The sequence below is a fragment of the Nyctereutes procyonoides genome, unplaced genomic scaffold (genome assembly GCF_905146905.1).
Source record: "Nyctereutes procyonoides isolate TBG_1078 unplaced genomic scaffold, NYPRO_anot_genome, whole genome shotgun sequence".
Classification (NCBI taxonomy): Eukaryota; Metazoa; Chordata; class Mammalia; order Carnivora; family Canidae; genus Nyctereutes; species Nyctereutes procyonoides.
In genome coordinates this window covers 27,758,476-27,772,732 of record NW_026575131.1, presented here as the reverse complement: position 1 = coordinate 27,772,732, position 14,257 = coordinate 27,758,476, and the positions used below count along the sequence as shown (strand labels likewise).

General features: G+C 39.5%; 1 protein-coding gene across 2 annotated transcripts in view; it reads left to right on the top strand.

Moving 5' to 3' along the window:
- Positions 1–14,257, top strand: part of SYNPR (synaptoporin) — a 295,671-nt gene that overhangs the window by 143,852 nt on the left and 137,562 nt on the right. The window contains exon 1 of one of the 2 annotated variants that reach the window (XM_055342696.1): positions 6,441–6,547. The exons of the other annotated variant lie outside the window; for it this stretch is intronic. Coding sequence (XP_055198671.1) covers positions 6,524–6,547 — 24 coding nt within the window. The 5' untranslated portion in view covers positions 6,441–6,523. Of the gene's footprint in view, positions 1–6,440; positions 6,548–14,257 lie in introns of those variants that run through there. 2 annotated transcript variants of the gene reach the window in all.

The following is a 14,257-nucleotide window of genomic DNA, read 5'->3' as shown; positions in this document are numbered from 1 at the left end:
ACAGAACTGGAACTCAAAACCACCTGTTTGTATATTCAGGTTCCAAGTGGGAAAGTGCTAGGGCACTAAAATTAATTGAGGGGGAATTTTTAAAAAGAGGTGAATTAAAAAGAGGTGGGAAGGATTTAAATAAAGCAAAAAAGGATGATGCCTGTCCTGTACCTAGTAAGTAACAGAGGAGCTGTTACCACCCCAGGCCTGAAGGGTCAACTGCAGGGAGAGAGAGACACACACAGAGAAAAACTATATGGAGAAGGTAACTTCACAGCACCTGTGGCCTTTGCCAGGGGGATGTAACTAATCAGGGGCCATTGGGAAGGATCAAGAGAATAAATACCCAGACTACAGTTTCCTCCCACTCTCTCTTCTGACTGTACATCTCATTGGCTGCACCTCCCATTGGGATGACATGGGAATATGTTGCTCATTAATGTGGTCATTTAGGTCAACCTTCTGGGTCACAGAGTAGGGGGGGATAAGGGGGATCTAGAAGGAGAAACAGAAGCTGACCAACACAATGCGTTCCTAAAGGGAAGTGCTCTTAACCATACCTATTCTGTCCCTAGATGATTCTCTCCATCCCTCATTAAGCAAATCATCTTTGGCTGCTCTGTGTACTTCTGGGCTGAGGACTTAGAGATGAGTAAGATGTTATCCTGCCTTCGAAGAGCTTAGATTCATGGCCTTCAGAAAATGGGTCTTAAACATGTTTGATTTGCTATTTTAACTACCATTTTATCTCCCAGGTGGGACTACATTGCCAACCAAATATCCTAACACTCCTCAAATCTTGTCCCACTATATTTCTTAGTTTCCCCTGTTTCCACAAACTTCTCTATGTTTAGCTTCTTTTAGCCAGCCTTGAACTCTAGTGAGGAAAGCTAATGACCTAATAAATAAATATGTTCAAGTGATATTGATTTTATTTTGTCTCATTAGATATTTCAAAAGGAAAAGACACAGCGTTGGAGAAAAATACTCTTTCTCTTACAAGGGAAATAAAAAAGCAAGAGGTTTAGAAAGTCCTTCCCTGACACTGTATACCTGTTTACATTAGAATAAATTGCATTTTCCCCTGGTAAGAGTTGTGCTCAGTCAGAGCAGAGAAACACCATTAAAGATGCCAAGGTTGTTCCATAAGTGGATTGATTGTAAGTGCTCTCATTGCTATAGCTTTAAAGAGTTGAAATTGTTTTGGAAGCAAAATAGAAGAAACTCAGCTAACTCCCTTGGTCCTTTATTAGAATGGCCAGAGTAGTCTTCTTGTCTTTGATTACTTCCCTTCCCCCACAGCAAAGGAGTGATCCTCACAGTGCTGGAATTTTCTTCTCCATGTTTGCTAAATGCTTAGAAAGCTAGCTCTCCCACTGTCTAACCCTGGAGCAGGCAGGCCTGAAAGGATTCCTAATGAGAGGCCAGATGTTTAGGAATAGAAGCAGTAAAGAAGAGGAACTGTTACATGCACCAGAAGGTATGTCCACCAAAGGAGAGACAAGCTTTCCAGTTCAAAGAAAAAAAAAAAAATTTGTTTGAAGTTATCTGAAGGCCATGCTCAGTTGAAAGATCAGAGTTAAAGATTGGACCATATTGGAAATTAGCATTGCTAATGAGATTTTCAGAGACTCACAGATTATTTTAATCTACTTAACCTTCTCTACAAATGCTCAATTTAGAAAACACTGTACTTCTATTTTTAATAGCCTAATAATGGATAAGTGTTATTTTTAAGGCAGAGGCAACAATGTTAATATCACATTTCAAACAAGAACCATCAAATAATGGCATATGGCTTTATTTTTGTAAGTTCCAATGGCATGTTAGAGAGTGGTATCCAACTGTCTGAACTGTCTGATAAATTGGAAGGTAAGGACAGTCTAAGTGGCTAGCTGACAGGACTACTTCCTCTCTAATGACAAATATACAGTTGAGTATCAAAATAGCAGCTTCTCTTTATGGGCCTAAGTGAACTGAACCCTGGGAACCCAAGTTTCTATAAAACATCTGATCAGTGTGGTTCACAACAGGCACTCTCCACTATTTTTGACATGACCTCCATTTTAATCAATATGATGCTGAAATCTGCAACCTTTGAAGAGTATTCCCTGAATGAAGCAGTGAAAACAGTTTGTGTCCATTAATATGAATGAATCAGTCACCCTTGTTCACCTGCCCTGCATTTCAAGGTTAAGCTCCTTTTATAAATTTAGATTTCTTTGCCTCTGTTTTTAAGCCTAATTTGTTTTCATGTTGATTTATTCATTTATTTAACATTTGTTTATCCAACACATATCAGTTGAGCACCTGCTATGTGCCAAGTACTCTATTAAACACCAAAGTTATCGTATTGAGCAAAACAAGTTTCCTACTTCCATAAAGGTTGTCTCCTAGTGAAGAAAGATATTAAAACAATAAATAAACAAGGGCAATATGAAGTACCAAAAAAAACACATCTCACACACAATACCAATGACAATTAAAAAAAAAAAAAGAGGATATGTGAAAAGGTGTAGTTGGGAAGAAAGAGAGTTTTTTTTTAGGGTAGGGTCAGGAAAGAAGGACCCTCTGAAGAACAGAGTATAAGTAAGAAGAAAATGGCAGAGGAGGAGATGGTAGGCAAAGACCTAAGTAGAGAAGGTTCCAGGCAGAAAGAATAGCAAGTGCAAAAGCATAGAAGGCCAGTGTGGCTGAGGAGTAGAGAGAGAGAGGGTTGGAATTAGATGCAAGCAAAAGGTATACAGGAGCCAGGACACATAAGGCTTTGCAGCCATAGTAAAGAATTTCAGTTTTACTTTGAGCCTACTGGACAGCTCTTGAAATTTTTCTCAGATGAGTGATATGATTTAATTTATACTTTCAATAGCTCAATGTAGATAATACACAGAGAATGATTTATAAGGATAAGAGTAAAAGGATGACCTGTCGGGGGTCTATTGCATTGGCTCAGGTGGGAGATGATTGGTGGTAAGGTGGTAGCAAGGAAGATGTAGAGAATGTTAATACTTTATTTGACACAAAATATGAGGCCAAAAAAAGATAACTCAACCATCAAATTTGAATTTTTAGTATTAGACCTTTATCTAGTCAAAGTGGATCCAGGAAGGCCTTTAGATCATTTGGTGGAAACCTTTCAAACTGTGAGAAAACCTGAAGCATAGACATATAAGAGGACACAAAGGGTCATCAACAGACCACCAGAAATCCCAAGACTGAGGCTTATGCCTCCTATCTCCTAGGGTATTAAATAAGGTGGCCAAGTTCATACAAGATCAGCAGAGCCTAGGCATGGGATTTGTCAGCTCAGTGGACCAGTCGACACCAGAGTTCCTGGTCTCTATACTGTGAATCTACACAGTGAGAAGAGCTGTGAAATTATTTCAGGGTCTGTGTATGAATCTACACAGTGAGAAGAGCTGTGAAATTATTTCAGGGTCTGTGTATCCGTATGTGTATACTCATATCCTGTAGGCTAAATAAATAAAAGCATAAGTACTGTCATGTAGTTACTAGAGGGGAGTTATTAACAGCTTGGACTCTGGCATCTGACTAGGTTCAAGTCTTGACTTTAATAATTATTGACTGTGTACCTTTGATTAGGTTACTTAACCCCATCTTGATTTCCTCTCTGGTAAATTGGAATGAAAATAGTAGCTCTTCCTAGTTTTGTGATGCCCACTTAAGGTAATCCACTTATACAAAAGGGAGGAAAAGGGAAAGGGAAAGGAAGGGAAAGGAAAGGAAGGAAATCTCTTAGAAGATCATCTGACAGCAAATATTCAAGAAATGTTCACTATTATGTGGAAGACAAAAATTTTCTTTTTCCTGAAATGGGGCTCTTAATATTCAAAATTGATGAGACTGACTCACTCTCCACCCTGAAGAAACTATTAAATATCATTCTTGATGCAGTGAAAGGCCGGGACACCTGCACCCCGATGTTTATAGCAGCCATGTCCACAATATCCAAACTGTGGAAGGAGCCTCGGTGTCCATCAAAAGATGAATGGATAAAGAAGATGTGGTCTATGTATACAATGGAATATTACTCAGCCATTAGAAACGACAAATACCCACCATTTGCTTCGACGTTGGTAGAACAGGAGGGTATTATGCTGAGTGAAATAAGTCAGTTGGAAAAGGACAAACATTATATGGTCTCATTCATTTGAGGAATATAAAAATTAGTGAAAGGGAATAAAGGGAAAGGAGAGAAAATGAGTGAAAATATCAGTGAGGGTGACAAAACATGAGAGACACCTAACTCTGGGAAATGAACAAGGGATGGTGGAAAGAGAGGTGGGCAGGGGCATGGGGTGACTGGGTGATGGGCACTGAGGGGGGCACTTGACGGGATGAGCACTGGGTGTTATGCTAAATGTTGGCAAATTGAACTCCAATTAAAAAAATCAAAAAAAATATATATATATATATTAAAGTGCATGTTATAAGAAAAAAAATGTCATTCTCCCCTCTGGATGTGTGGCCAGAACAGCGACTTCCTTAGCTCTACTCCAACACTGCTCACCAAGCAGCCACCTGGCAGGAACTGTGGCCTTCAGTATCGGGACATTATTCCTTCAGTCAATTTTTCATTCATTTATTCAACAATGTTTGCTGGGTGTGAACTTAAATGCCTGGTGGTTCTTAGCCTATTTTGTTCTGCTTCAACTGTGTTCACTTGCGTAATTTACTCCCCTGAGTAACATCCCTCATTGAAATGCAATGATTTTTCAATTGGCAGATGAGGGGGGGTGGCAGAGAGAGTAAGGGGGCGTAAGCTTCCTATCAGAATTTCAAAGGGGCCATGAGTTGTGCACAATTTGAAGCATTCCTAAGTATCCTGAAGGTCTGTGTGTAAGGAACAAGCAGATCAAAGCTGGAAGAGAAAGGCAGCTGAAGGATCCTTATTTCAGGTTGTCTGTGTGTAGTTTGGGTTGGAAAGCACTGCCTTAGCCCTCTTTCATTAGTTCCCCACATTACTCTAATGACAGCACTATGAGGTATTAGCATGCCTATTTTACAGCCTGAGGCTCAGAGATCTTAAGAGACTACCCAAGTCACATGGCTGGTAAGTAGAGGTTCAGGAAGAGACCCCAGGTTGCTTCCTCATCATGTTTTGCTTATCTGTTTGTTTGTTTGGTCCTATAACCTCCCACATGGCCAGCTGCCTTTTCCTGCCCACAAAGTGGTTACTCTGTGTATAGAGAAGGATGAAAGAGGTAATGGTGATAATGATGTATGATGCAGTGTGGTGGTGGTGCTGTGTGTGTGAGAGATACAGAGACAGAGGGGTGTGGGAGCCAGAGAAAGACTCTGGACAAATTCTGAATTAATATCTACCAATAAAAAACGTGGCCAGTCAAGGTGAGTTTGGGTCTGGCCATCACCAGTGGCACAAAAGGTGAAACAGAGACACCTGAGTCAGCCTAACACTATTTCTATGCTGAGTGGGGCCTCAAATGGGGAACAGAATGGGAAGAGGCATAGAAGTCTCTTGGGCCAATGATGAGGTACAGGCCACCAAGAGAAATTGCCCTCAGGAAGCCAGTGTGAGGGGAGCAGGGGAGCTGTGGGCAGCCTCTCCATGAATTCAGTGCCAGTCCCCTCAAAACATGTTGCTTCAGGATGCCATGATTTCGGCCCCTTGAACTAGCCAAGCTCATCTCCTTCCTGCAGAAGCCCGTTCATAGGAAAAGCAAACCCAGGTCATGTTTAAACCTCTGAAGCCTTTTCAGTTTTATAATTTTGCAGAAGGTTTAGGTAACACTCCTGCAACAAATGAGCAACCAAGTTGTAATTTGTCCCTTCCCTTCCCCAGTTGCCAGAGCCAGAAAAGTCTTCCCATACCATCACCTTAATGATTATTTATGGGTGGTGCATGAATTTCTCAAGTGGGTATCATGCATAACATCCAGGCATTTCCATAAAAACGAGGGCAATTTTTTTTAAACAAACATATAAACATTTACCTAATCTATGCAAATCTATTCATCAGGATTTTATAAAACCACCACTTCCCACCCACTCCCCCAACCCACAAAATCCTGGCTCCTTTTTGTTTCCCAGTTTGTTTCTAAGCGCTATGTTGAGGGAGGAGGGGGCTCCCGGAGTAAAGGGGGAGATGGTGCTCTCTTCATGATGCAGCCTGCTTGCGCACAGCAGCCCCGTGCTTGCAGTTGTGAGCAAAGAGCCAAGTGTGGGAGCTCACCATGATGGTAACCACCTCCCCACAAGGCAGGCAGCCTTTCACCAGAGGGAAGTATCAGGTTGCTGTACTTCGGCTGTGGGTTGTCACTGTCTAACAATATGACCGTTTTGCCATCTCTCTGCAAATAAGGCAGGAGCTGCTACCTGATTGGTATAACATCTCACTTTCCCTCCTCATTGATTTTCTTGTTCTCCTCCTTTGCTTCATAAAAAGAGGGACAAGTGGCTGGTGCTGTGGACAGAGAAGCTTTATTTTTAGTATGAGACAACCTCTATTTTCTTTCAGGAGAGGGAAGTTGGATTATCAATTCTTTTGTAAATGTGTATGGTGATATTTGCTCCGGTAAGTTTTTATATCTCTCGTGATTTACTGCTGGCTGTGGAGATGTGTGTGTATGTGTGTGTGCATGTGTATTTGCATAGGTACATTTAGGCTGCATACTTTTCTCTCCAGATATCATTTTTGAAATCTTACATCTTTTATTTTTTTACTTTGCCTTCTTATATTTATATTTTTAAGTCAAAGAGGCTGTGCTGTGTGATAATGTGATGCTTACCTTAGTTGTTGAAGGATGTGTCGGGCTTCTTTTAACATAGTAAGGAAACTATTTAAGCAAACTTATTTTTGGCTTTATAAAAATATAATGTCACTCTACCTCTCCCCTTTGGAGTATTTAATGTCCTAAGTATATTCATTGTGTTACAACCTGCTTGCCATTTTAATGAAAGTTTCTTTGTCAGTGTCAGAACAATAATTTCTTAAACTCCATGAATAGCTACCAAACATTGTATGCAGTGCCGAAAGGGGTGTGCTAATTTCATAAGGTCTTATAAAGATGGAATGAATGAGATGAGTTTCCCTGTAAGATTGGGTACTTGTGCACCTTTAAATGAACTGAATTTATGAAAAGTATTCATGTCATTAAAGTAAATCCTTAGCATTCCGTGAAAAGATGTAATCACAAGTAGCTGTTGCTTCTCTTCTTTCTTTGCACTATGTATTTGTGTCACCATCTGTCAGATGCCCAGCCCTGGCTCTCATGCTTCTGTATCCGAAGCTGATCAAGAGAAAAGTTGCTGTTATTAAGTTCAAACTAGTGCAACATGCCTATCTGGTCACCGCTGCTAGTAATGACTTTTAAATGCATTACCTGGCTAGCTGCGTTTTTCTTTTGTTTCCAGAGAGTATTAGGAGGTCTGAATTCTTTGTTATTAACTCAGAAGTCTGGGAGAAATTCTGTTAATATAATTACCCTAGACAGTGATAAGATGATTAAGTAACTGCTCCAACGGAAACAAACTGATGCTTTAATTTTCTCTTTATGTTACACAATCAACCAATCGGCACAGACTTTCTCATAGTGAAATGAATTAGAATATATTTGTAATGAAAGTTAAAGGCACCTTTGAATAAAAAGCAAAATGAGGTCTGGCTATATATTTTTCCAAGATTTTGAAAGTGAAGTTGGGAACGTCATGCATGCCTGGACTTATTAGGCATAGAATCTTCAGAATGGCAATTATTTAGATCCTGCATCATCTAAGGACAATTCATGGAACTAGTAATGAGTGTCTAGGAAATGCACTGATCCTCACTCCTACTTTCTTTGAGGCCTTCTGCTCCTCACACACCCTTTGCATGCTGGAATGAAGTGACTCTTTCTGACAAACAGAATTTTAAATTCTGATTAATCTAATTCAGCCTCAAAAATAGTTCAGCCTCAAAAAAAAATGCTACAAATCCACATGAACTTCCACTGCTTCTTACTGTGGTCACAGTGTTACTAATAACAGCTTTCAATGCCATAAACTATCGCTGGAACCAAGTGTTCCTTAGCCAACCATTCACTGCAAAACAAACAAAACTTTTATCCTTGGGCTGTTGATATTTACTGCTAAATGAAGTCAAGAGCATTGAACATCCGTCTCCCTCCCCACCCAGCCCCTCTTCCTCCACATCTCTAATGTCTTTTGTCATCCTTCTCCTTTTATGGCTTTAGAATAAGTTATGTACAAAGTTGTTAGCTGAAAATGGAGTTTATCATCATCTGAAGCTGTTCAGTAATATAGATTAATGAAGATGTGAGAGGGATAGCACCCTGCGGGTAAAAGCATCTGTCTATTCCTCCAGGCTGCCAGTTTACAAAAGTGTTAAGCTTCTAAACATGTTTAGACTCACTGACATCGGAAGGGCAATGAATGGGGTATCTATGTCTTAAACAGGTCAGCATCCTTAGTTTGACTTAGGGTTAGTGTGCACAGTCTTTAAAAGCATCAATTCAGATAAGTCCAGAATGCCATCACCAAAAAACTGTTGTAATCTATTCTGAGGAATAAAAATCTGTGCTATGTTGGGGGAAAATAATACAGGGAATGAATGTTTATATCACAATGAGATCATTTATTCTTTTTAGCAAAATAAAGAATGCAATAGTGGTTTCCACTGAGTAAGTACCTATAGTATGCTTAACTGTGCCAAGCATTTTACACAGCTTGCTTAACCTTCACAACCATTCTACGAGGTAGCTAACACAGCCTCCCCGTTCTACAGATAAGAAAACAGAGGGACATAGGGGAGGTATGTAAGTTGTTGAGGCAAGACAGTGATGATGGTGATGATGATAACAATGATGCTGGTGATGGTGATGAAACTCAGAACCAGATATGCTCATTCTAAAGTCATGCTTTTCATGAGTCCCCTGTCAGGGCTTCACTTCATGCAATCTTCAATTGACTCCTAGACTGGAATGATTTCTCGGGACTTGCAATAATACATTGTATTTTCATTACTGTTTTCCCCCTTCCGACCCTACATAACCTCCTTCTACTCAGGCTGTGCTTTTGTGACTCCAAGCTAATTATGTGTTTGAAACTGGAGAATGTATGCTTTATTTCCACTCAACTTGTGCATCCAGAAAGATGTGGACATGACGAAAGGGAGCCAGCCTACGGAGAGATATATGCAGAAGTGGCTAAATTAAGGTAGCTTTTTTAACTGATTAAAAGAAATCCATCCCTTTGACTTTCAATCTCTTGAATGTAGGGTAAAAATAAAGATGGGATGATAACTTGTAAATATCGGAATTTCAAGTCTGGTTCGTCATTGATGCAAATGTAAAAAGCAGTTGTGACTGAATTGATTTATTTGTAGAGAACTTTGTATAATTCTCAACTTCCTTTAACTGACTCCAGCATGATTTTCTCTCACTTTTGGCTAGCTAGAAAGGATGGAGGTGGCACTTAAGGTAGAATATTGCAAAGTGTCTATACCACCTGGGTCATTAAAAAACGTACACAGCTGCTGATAAGCATGCTGAGGAGCGTGACAAAGTTGAAATCCAGAGTCCCCAAATGTATTCTTTTGCAACTGAGCGTCCCATTTGAAATCCATTTAAGCCAATAAAATTCAGTTGAGTCTTATAGGGGGAAAAATGCAAGTGACATAGAATCAATATGTTTAGAATTTCTCTTCAACTGGCAGTTTTTGGACTGGAGGCAAGGCACATTAGTCATAAGGGGAGTCTGTGAAATGTTTCATTTTATTCCCTCCAGCGAGAGAGAACAGATTATGAATGATGGAAATGTTACTAGAAGATAGAACCCAGCTCAGGACCCCCTTACTATATTTCACCAAAACTCAGAGGGATCTAAAAAAAATGAACAAAGAAACCGAACAGCCCACCACAAAATGGAAGCACTAAGAGTTAAAGTTTGACCCACCACATTGACTTTTTGGTCTGATTTGCTGTGTCTAATAAGCAATAGCTTTTGAGTTCTCCACTTCCTACCCTGGCGTAGACACCCAGTTAATTAAAAAGAATTCAGCATATAGCACACAATAAAATGTTTCCAAAATGATAGTCTTTTTGTCGGAGGCAAGCTTGGAAACTTATTGATTCTCTATTACTTCTTTTTCTTGCTCTAAAAAAATAATAATTGGCTGGTTTAATCAGAAAGTGTGGTATTTAGAGCCAGTCAGGATAAAGACACTTAAATCAATCTGCCTTTTCCAACACTATTTATGAGGATTCTAAATATATTAGAGCCATCAAATGAGCACTTTTACTATAACGAAATATGTTATGCTCAGCCACAGTGCTCATCAAATACAGGATCTTCCTTAAAACTAAACCTAAAGACAGTTTTATGAAGCGTGTCATATTTCAGTCTCCATCTGCAAGAGACAGCTTTCTTCACAGAGGTGATCAAATCCAAAATAAATAGCAGGAGAGATTGCACTTTATCTTACCTATGTTTCCTTCTGTCTTTTCTTTGGCTATGGATATGTCTACTTAAACATGTTGATCATTAAGAGCTTAAAAATAATCTATTAAGTAAGGAGAAACCAGCTGGTATAGGACATAATGAGAGTTGGAGTAGTCTTGAATTTGTCATCAAACATTCTAAGCTGGTGTACAAACAGAGCTAGTGGTCCTATTCTGTACTTGCATAAGAAAATAGAATCAGTGAAGATTTTGAGCTTGATATGAGTTACACGAAGTGTTGAATCCTCTAAAAGAGGTTCTTGGTCATCAGTGTATCTTTAAATGTTTAAAGATTAGGGATGAGTTGAAAATGGAAACACCTCAGTCTTTCCACTCTGCTGACTAATGGATCTGCATAATTAATATATTTTACAGCGGTCATTTTTTTTAACACAGATTCTAGCCAAAAGTACTAATGGAAAATTGTTCTGAGCCAACTTGAAACACATTCCACTATAGTTTCTGGAAAGCTTATTCCCAACACAGGGCAAACAGTTCACTGTGGAGCTTTGGGTTGGCCAATATAACTGGATAATCATGACGTTATGGTCCTCTGGGGGACTGATGTGTTGAGAACAGAAGGCTTCTATTGATAGTGACCTCTTTAGCCTTGCTTACGGAATCTTTAAATCCTTCCAAATTACCGTACATTGTTTCAGTGTAGACTTCCTGGCAAAGATGTGACAAGTATTTCAGGCTTATTTTATTTCTGGTATAATATGGCCTTAAGAATGTTTGCATCCGACACAAATTATTACTACAAGGACTTCTTAAGTCACCATATTGACATCTGCCTCTCATTGATGAACCCATATGTCTTTATCTGGTTTTGGATCTCCATAACAGAGAAAAGTGGATACAATTTTTCAAAATCTATGGCATTCAAATTGCCTTCCTGTGAAATTGGATGTTGAGACTTAACATGTTTTTTTTTTAATTGAAAACTTAAAAGAAATTATTTGGGAGGCAGATTTGAGAGTAAGGTTGGAACACTGACTTCACTAGGCCCTCCTTTCATTCATTATATATTTAAGGATGCCTGCCATGTGCCAGGCACCAGGCTAGGCATGGGAGATACAGGGATGAACAGATAATATTTGCACCCCCAGAACTAAATGCCTTTTATTTACCATTTTTCTCACCTAAACCTAGTTTCTATTTCATGGCCTTGTATGTGTTTTCCTAAAAGCATAATTGAACTGTTTTAGCAAGACATTTGCAAGAAATATATGCTTTTGGTCCTATCTATTCATGCTCAGAGAAGGAATAAGAATGAATCCATTTATTTACAGATTTGATTACTGTCTGGCTGCCATGGATGGTTTGAAGAGGGTAGCTAGAAGAGTTCATGCAAAGCTTGCGTCTTATAAGCATTATTTATTGCTCTTAGGCATTCTCAGATTTGATAGGCTATACTTATTCTTGCCTAGTTTTGGGGGTGGAAAGAAAGGGAAGAAGCTTTGACAGGGCAAGAAAGTAAAGAAGATGAAGCATAAACTGAAAGGATACTGAGAAGAACTAAGATTTTCCATGGCCATCTGAATTAGATTCAACTTGCATTATCTGGTTCTCTGTGAATGTTCCATTTCCTTGTTCATCTACTCAACAAATGTAATAGATAGATAGATAGATAGATAGATAGATAGATAGATAGATAGATGAGTCCACTTTATACCAAGTACAGTGCTAAATGCTAAGGCACAGGAATAAACAAGATATACTGATTTCTTAACTCATGCCACTTCTAATAAGCCAGGATTTCTCAGCCTCAACACTATTAACATTTTGGCCCAGAAAATTCACTGTTGTTGAGGGCTGTTTAAATGCATTGCAGGGATCCCTGGTTGGCGCAGCGGTTTAGCGCCTGCCTTTGGCCCAGGGCGCGATCCTGGAGACCCGGGATCGAATCCCACGTCAGGCTCCCGGTGCATGGAGCCTGCTTCTCCCTCTGCCTGTGTCTCTGCCTCTCTCTCTCTCACTGTGTGCCTATCATAAATAAAAAAAAAAAAATTTTTTTAAAAGAAATAAATGCATTGCAGATTGTTTAGCACCATGCCTGGCCTCTATCCACTAGATGTCAGTAACAACCACCCCCTCCCCTACCCCCACCAAATTGCAGCAACCAAAATTATCTTTAGACAATGCCTAATAATCCCTGGTTTAGAACCACTAAGTGAGAAACCTAGTGATCATTAGTGACCATCATCTGCCTTGACCAAAACTTCCATTTCATGTCTATTTTTCTTATTTTCAAATGTTTTGCTTCATGTTTAACCCCAAGGTTTTTTTTTTTTGTTTTGTTTTGTTTTTTAAAGATTTTATTTATTTATTCATGAGAAACACAGAGAGGAGAGAGAGAGAGAGAGAGAGAGAGAGAGAGAGAGAGAGAGGCAGAGACACAGGCAGAGGGAGAAGCAGGCTCCACGCAGGGAGACCGACATGGGACTTGATCCTGGGTCTCCAGGATCACACCCTGGGCTGAAGGCGGCGCCAAACCGCTGAGCCACCTGGGTTGCCCAACCCCAAGGTTTTTATGCAGTTTTTGCCCAAACATTCTGTATAACTTGCCTAACAAAGGACAAATAAGATATCTCTAGGTCTTTTTTACTATTATTATCCGTTCTGTGTAAACACTTTACCACATTCGCTTGACTTACATTGTCTCATTTGCAGCAATCAACAAAGGAGGCAGCATTAAAATATTATAAACTTTTAAAAGATGGGGGGAAAAGGACATTGCTATATACCTAAATTCTTGCAATTAATGATGAATAGAACCTGGTTTCACACTCGCATACACAACTAAAAATCCAGTGTTTTTTTAAAGAATTAATAATATTTAATAGAAAAAAAGGCAAGTGTATTTAAAGCACACTTTTTCTCTTTGAGGCTATTTTGGAAATAAATGCAGTGTGGTAGTGGATGGGAGGCTATAGATTTGACTCCTTACTTAATATTTATTAGCTGGAAAGTTTGGGATATTCCATTGACACTCTTAGAATTTCTTTGGTAATTCAGGGAATACAGAGTGATACATTGCAAAAGCCACAAGAAGCCCTAGAGATCAGTCTGACAGAGTAGATAGGGCCCAGCTTTTGAAGTCAGATGGACCTACCATATGAGTCAGCATCCCAGCAGGAAAAGATGACACCCTGAAAACATCTGACGTCTTCCTGATGACTGTAAAATACTAAAACTTAATTTCTTTAAGTCTGAAAATTGAAGCCCCAAGAGGTGAGGTGAGTTTCTCAAGACCTTGTGGTGAATTTGGTACAGAAGAAAGACAAAAGCAGAGCTTAATGTCCTTCCATACAAATGACCTGAAAAATCATTACAAATGAAGAAAGGCCAACTCATGGATTTGGCATACACCAGAAATGTACATGTTCTGGGTTACGGCCAGATGTTCCAGGTGCCTGAGATAGGTCCCTAGATGTTTTAATTGAGTATACCCAACAATCACTGGGGTGAGTTTAACCTTGTTTCTAGCTCCATTAGAAGCTACAGAGGCATGGAGTATCTTGATGGATCTTAGAAGAGTGAAAGACGCTAAGAACACATGAAAGGCAAGTGGCACTTTGCCATGGTGCTCATCACATATGCTTCTGAGCTTGAATAGATGCGTGGCTTTCCCAGGAGAAGGGCTCATAATGTATCTGTGCCCTTAACCTTGTTAAAAGGTGTAAGTATTGAGACACTTGGTGCATTTGCCAAGATAAAAGACTTTCTAAGTAAATGGTTCTGGCAGAAAGCCCGTAAGAATACTGCCTCTGCCTACACTATCTTAG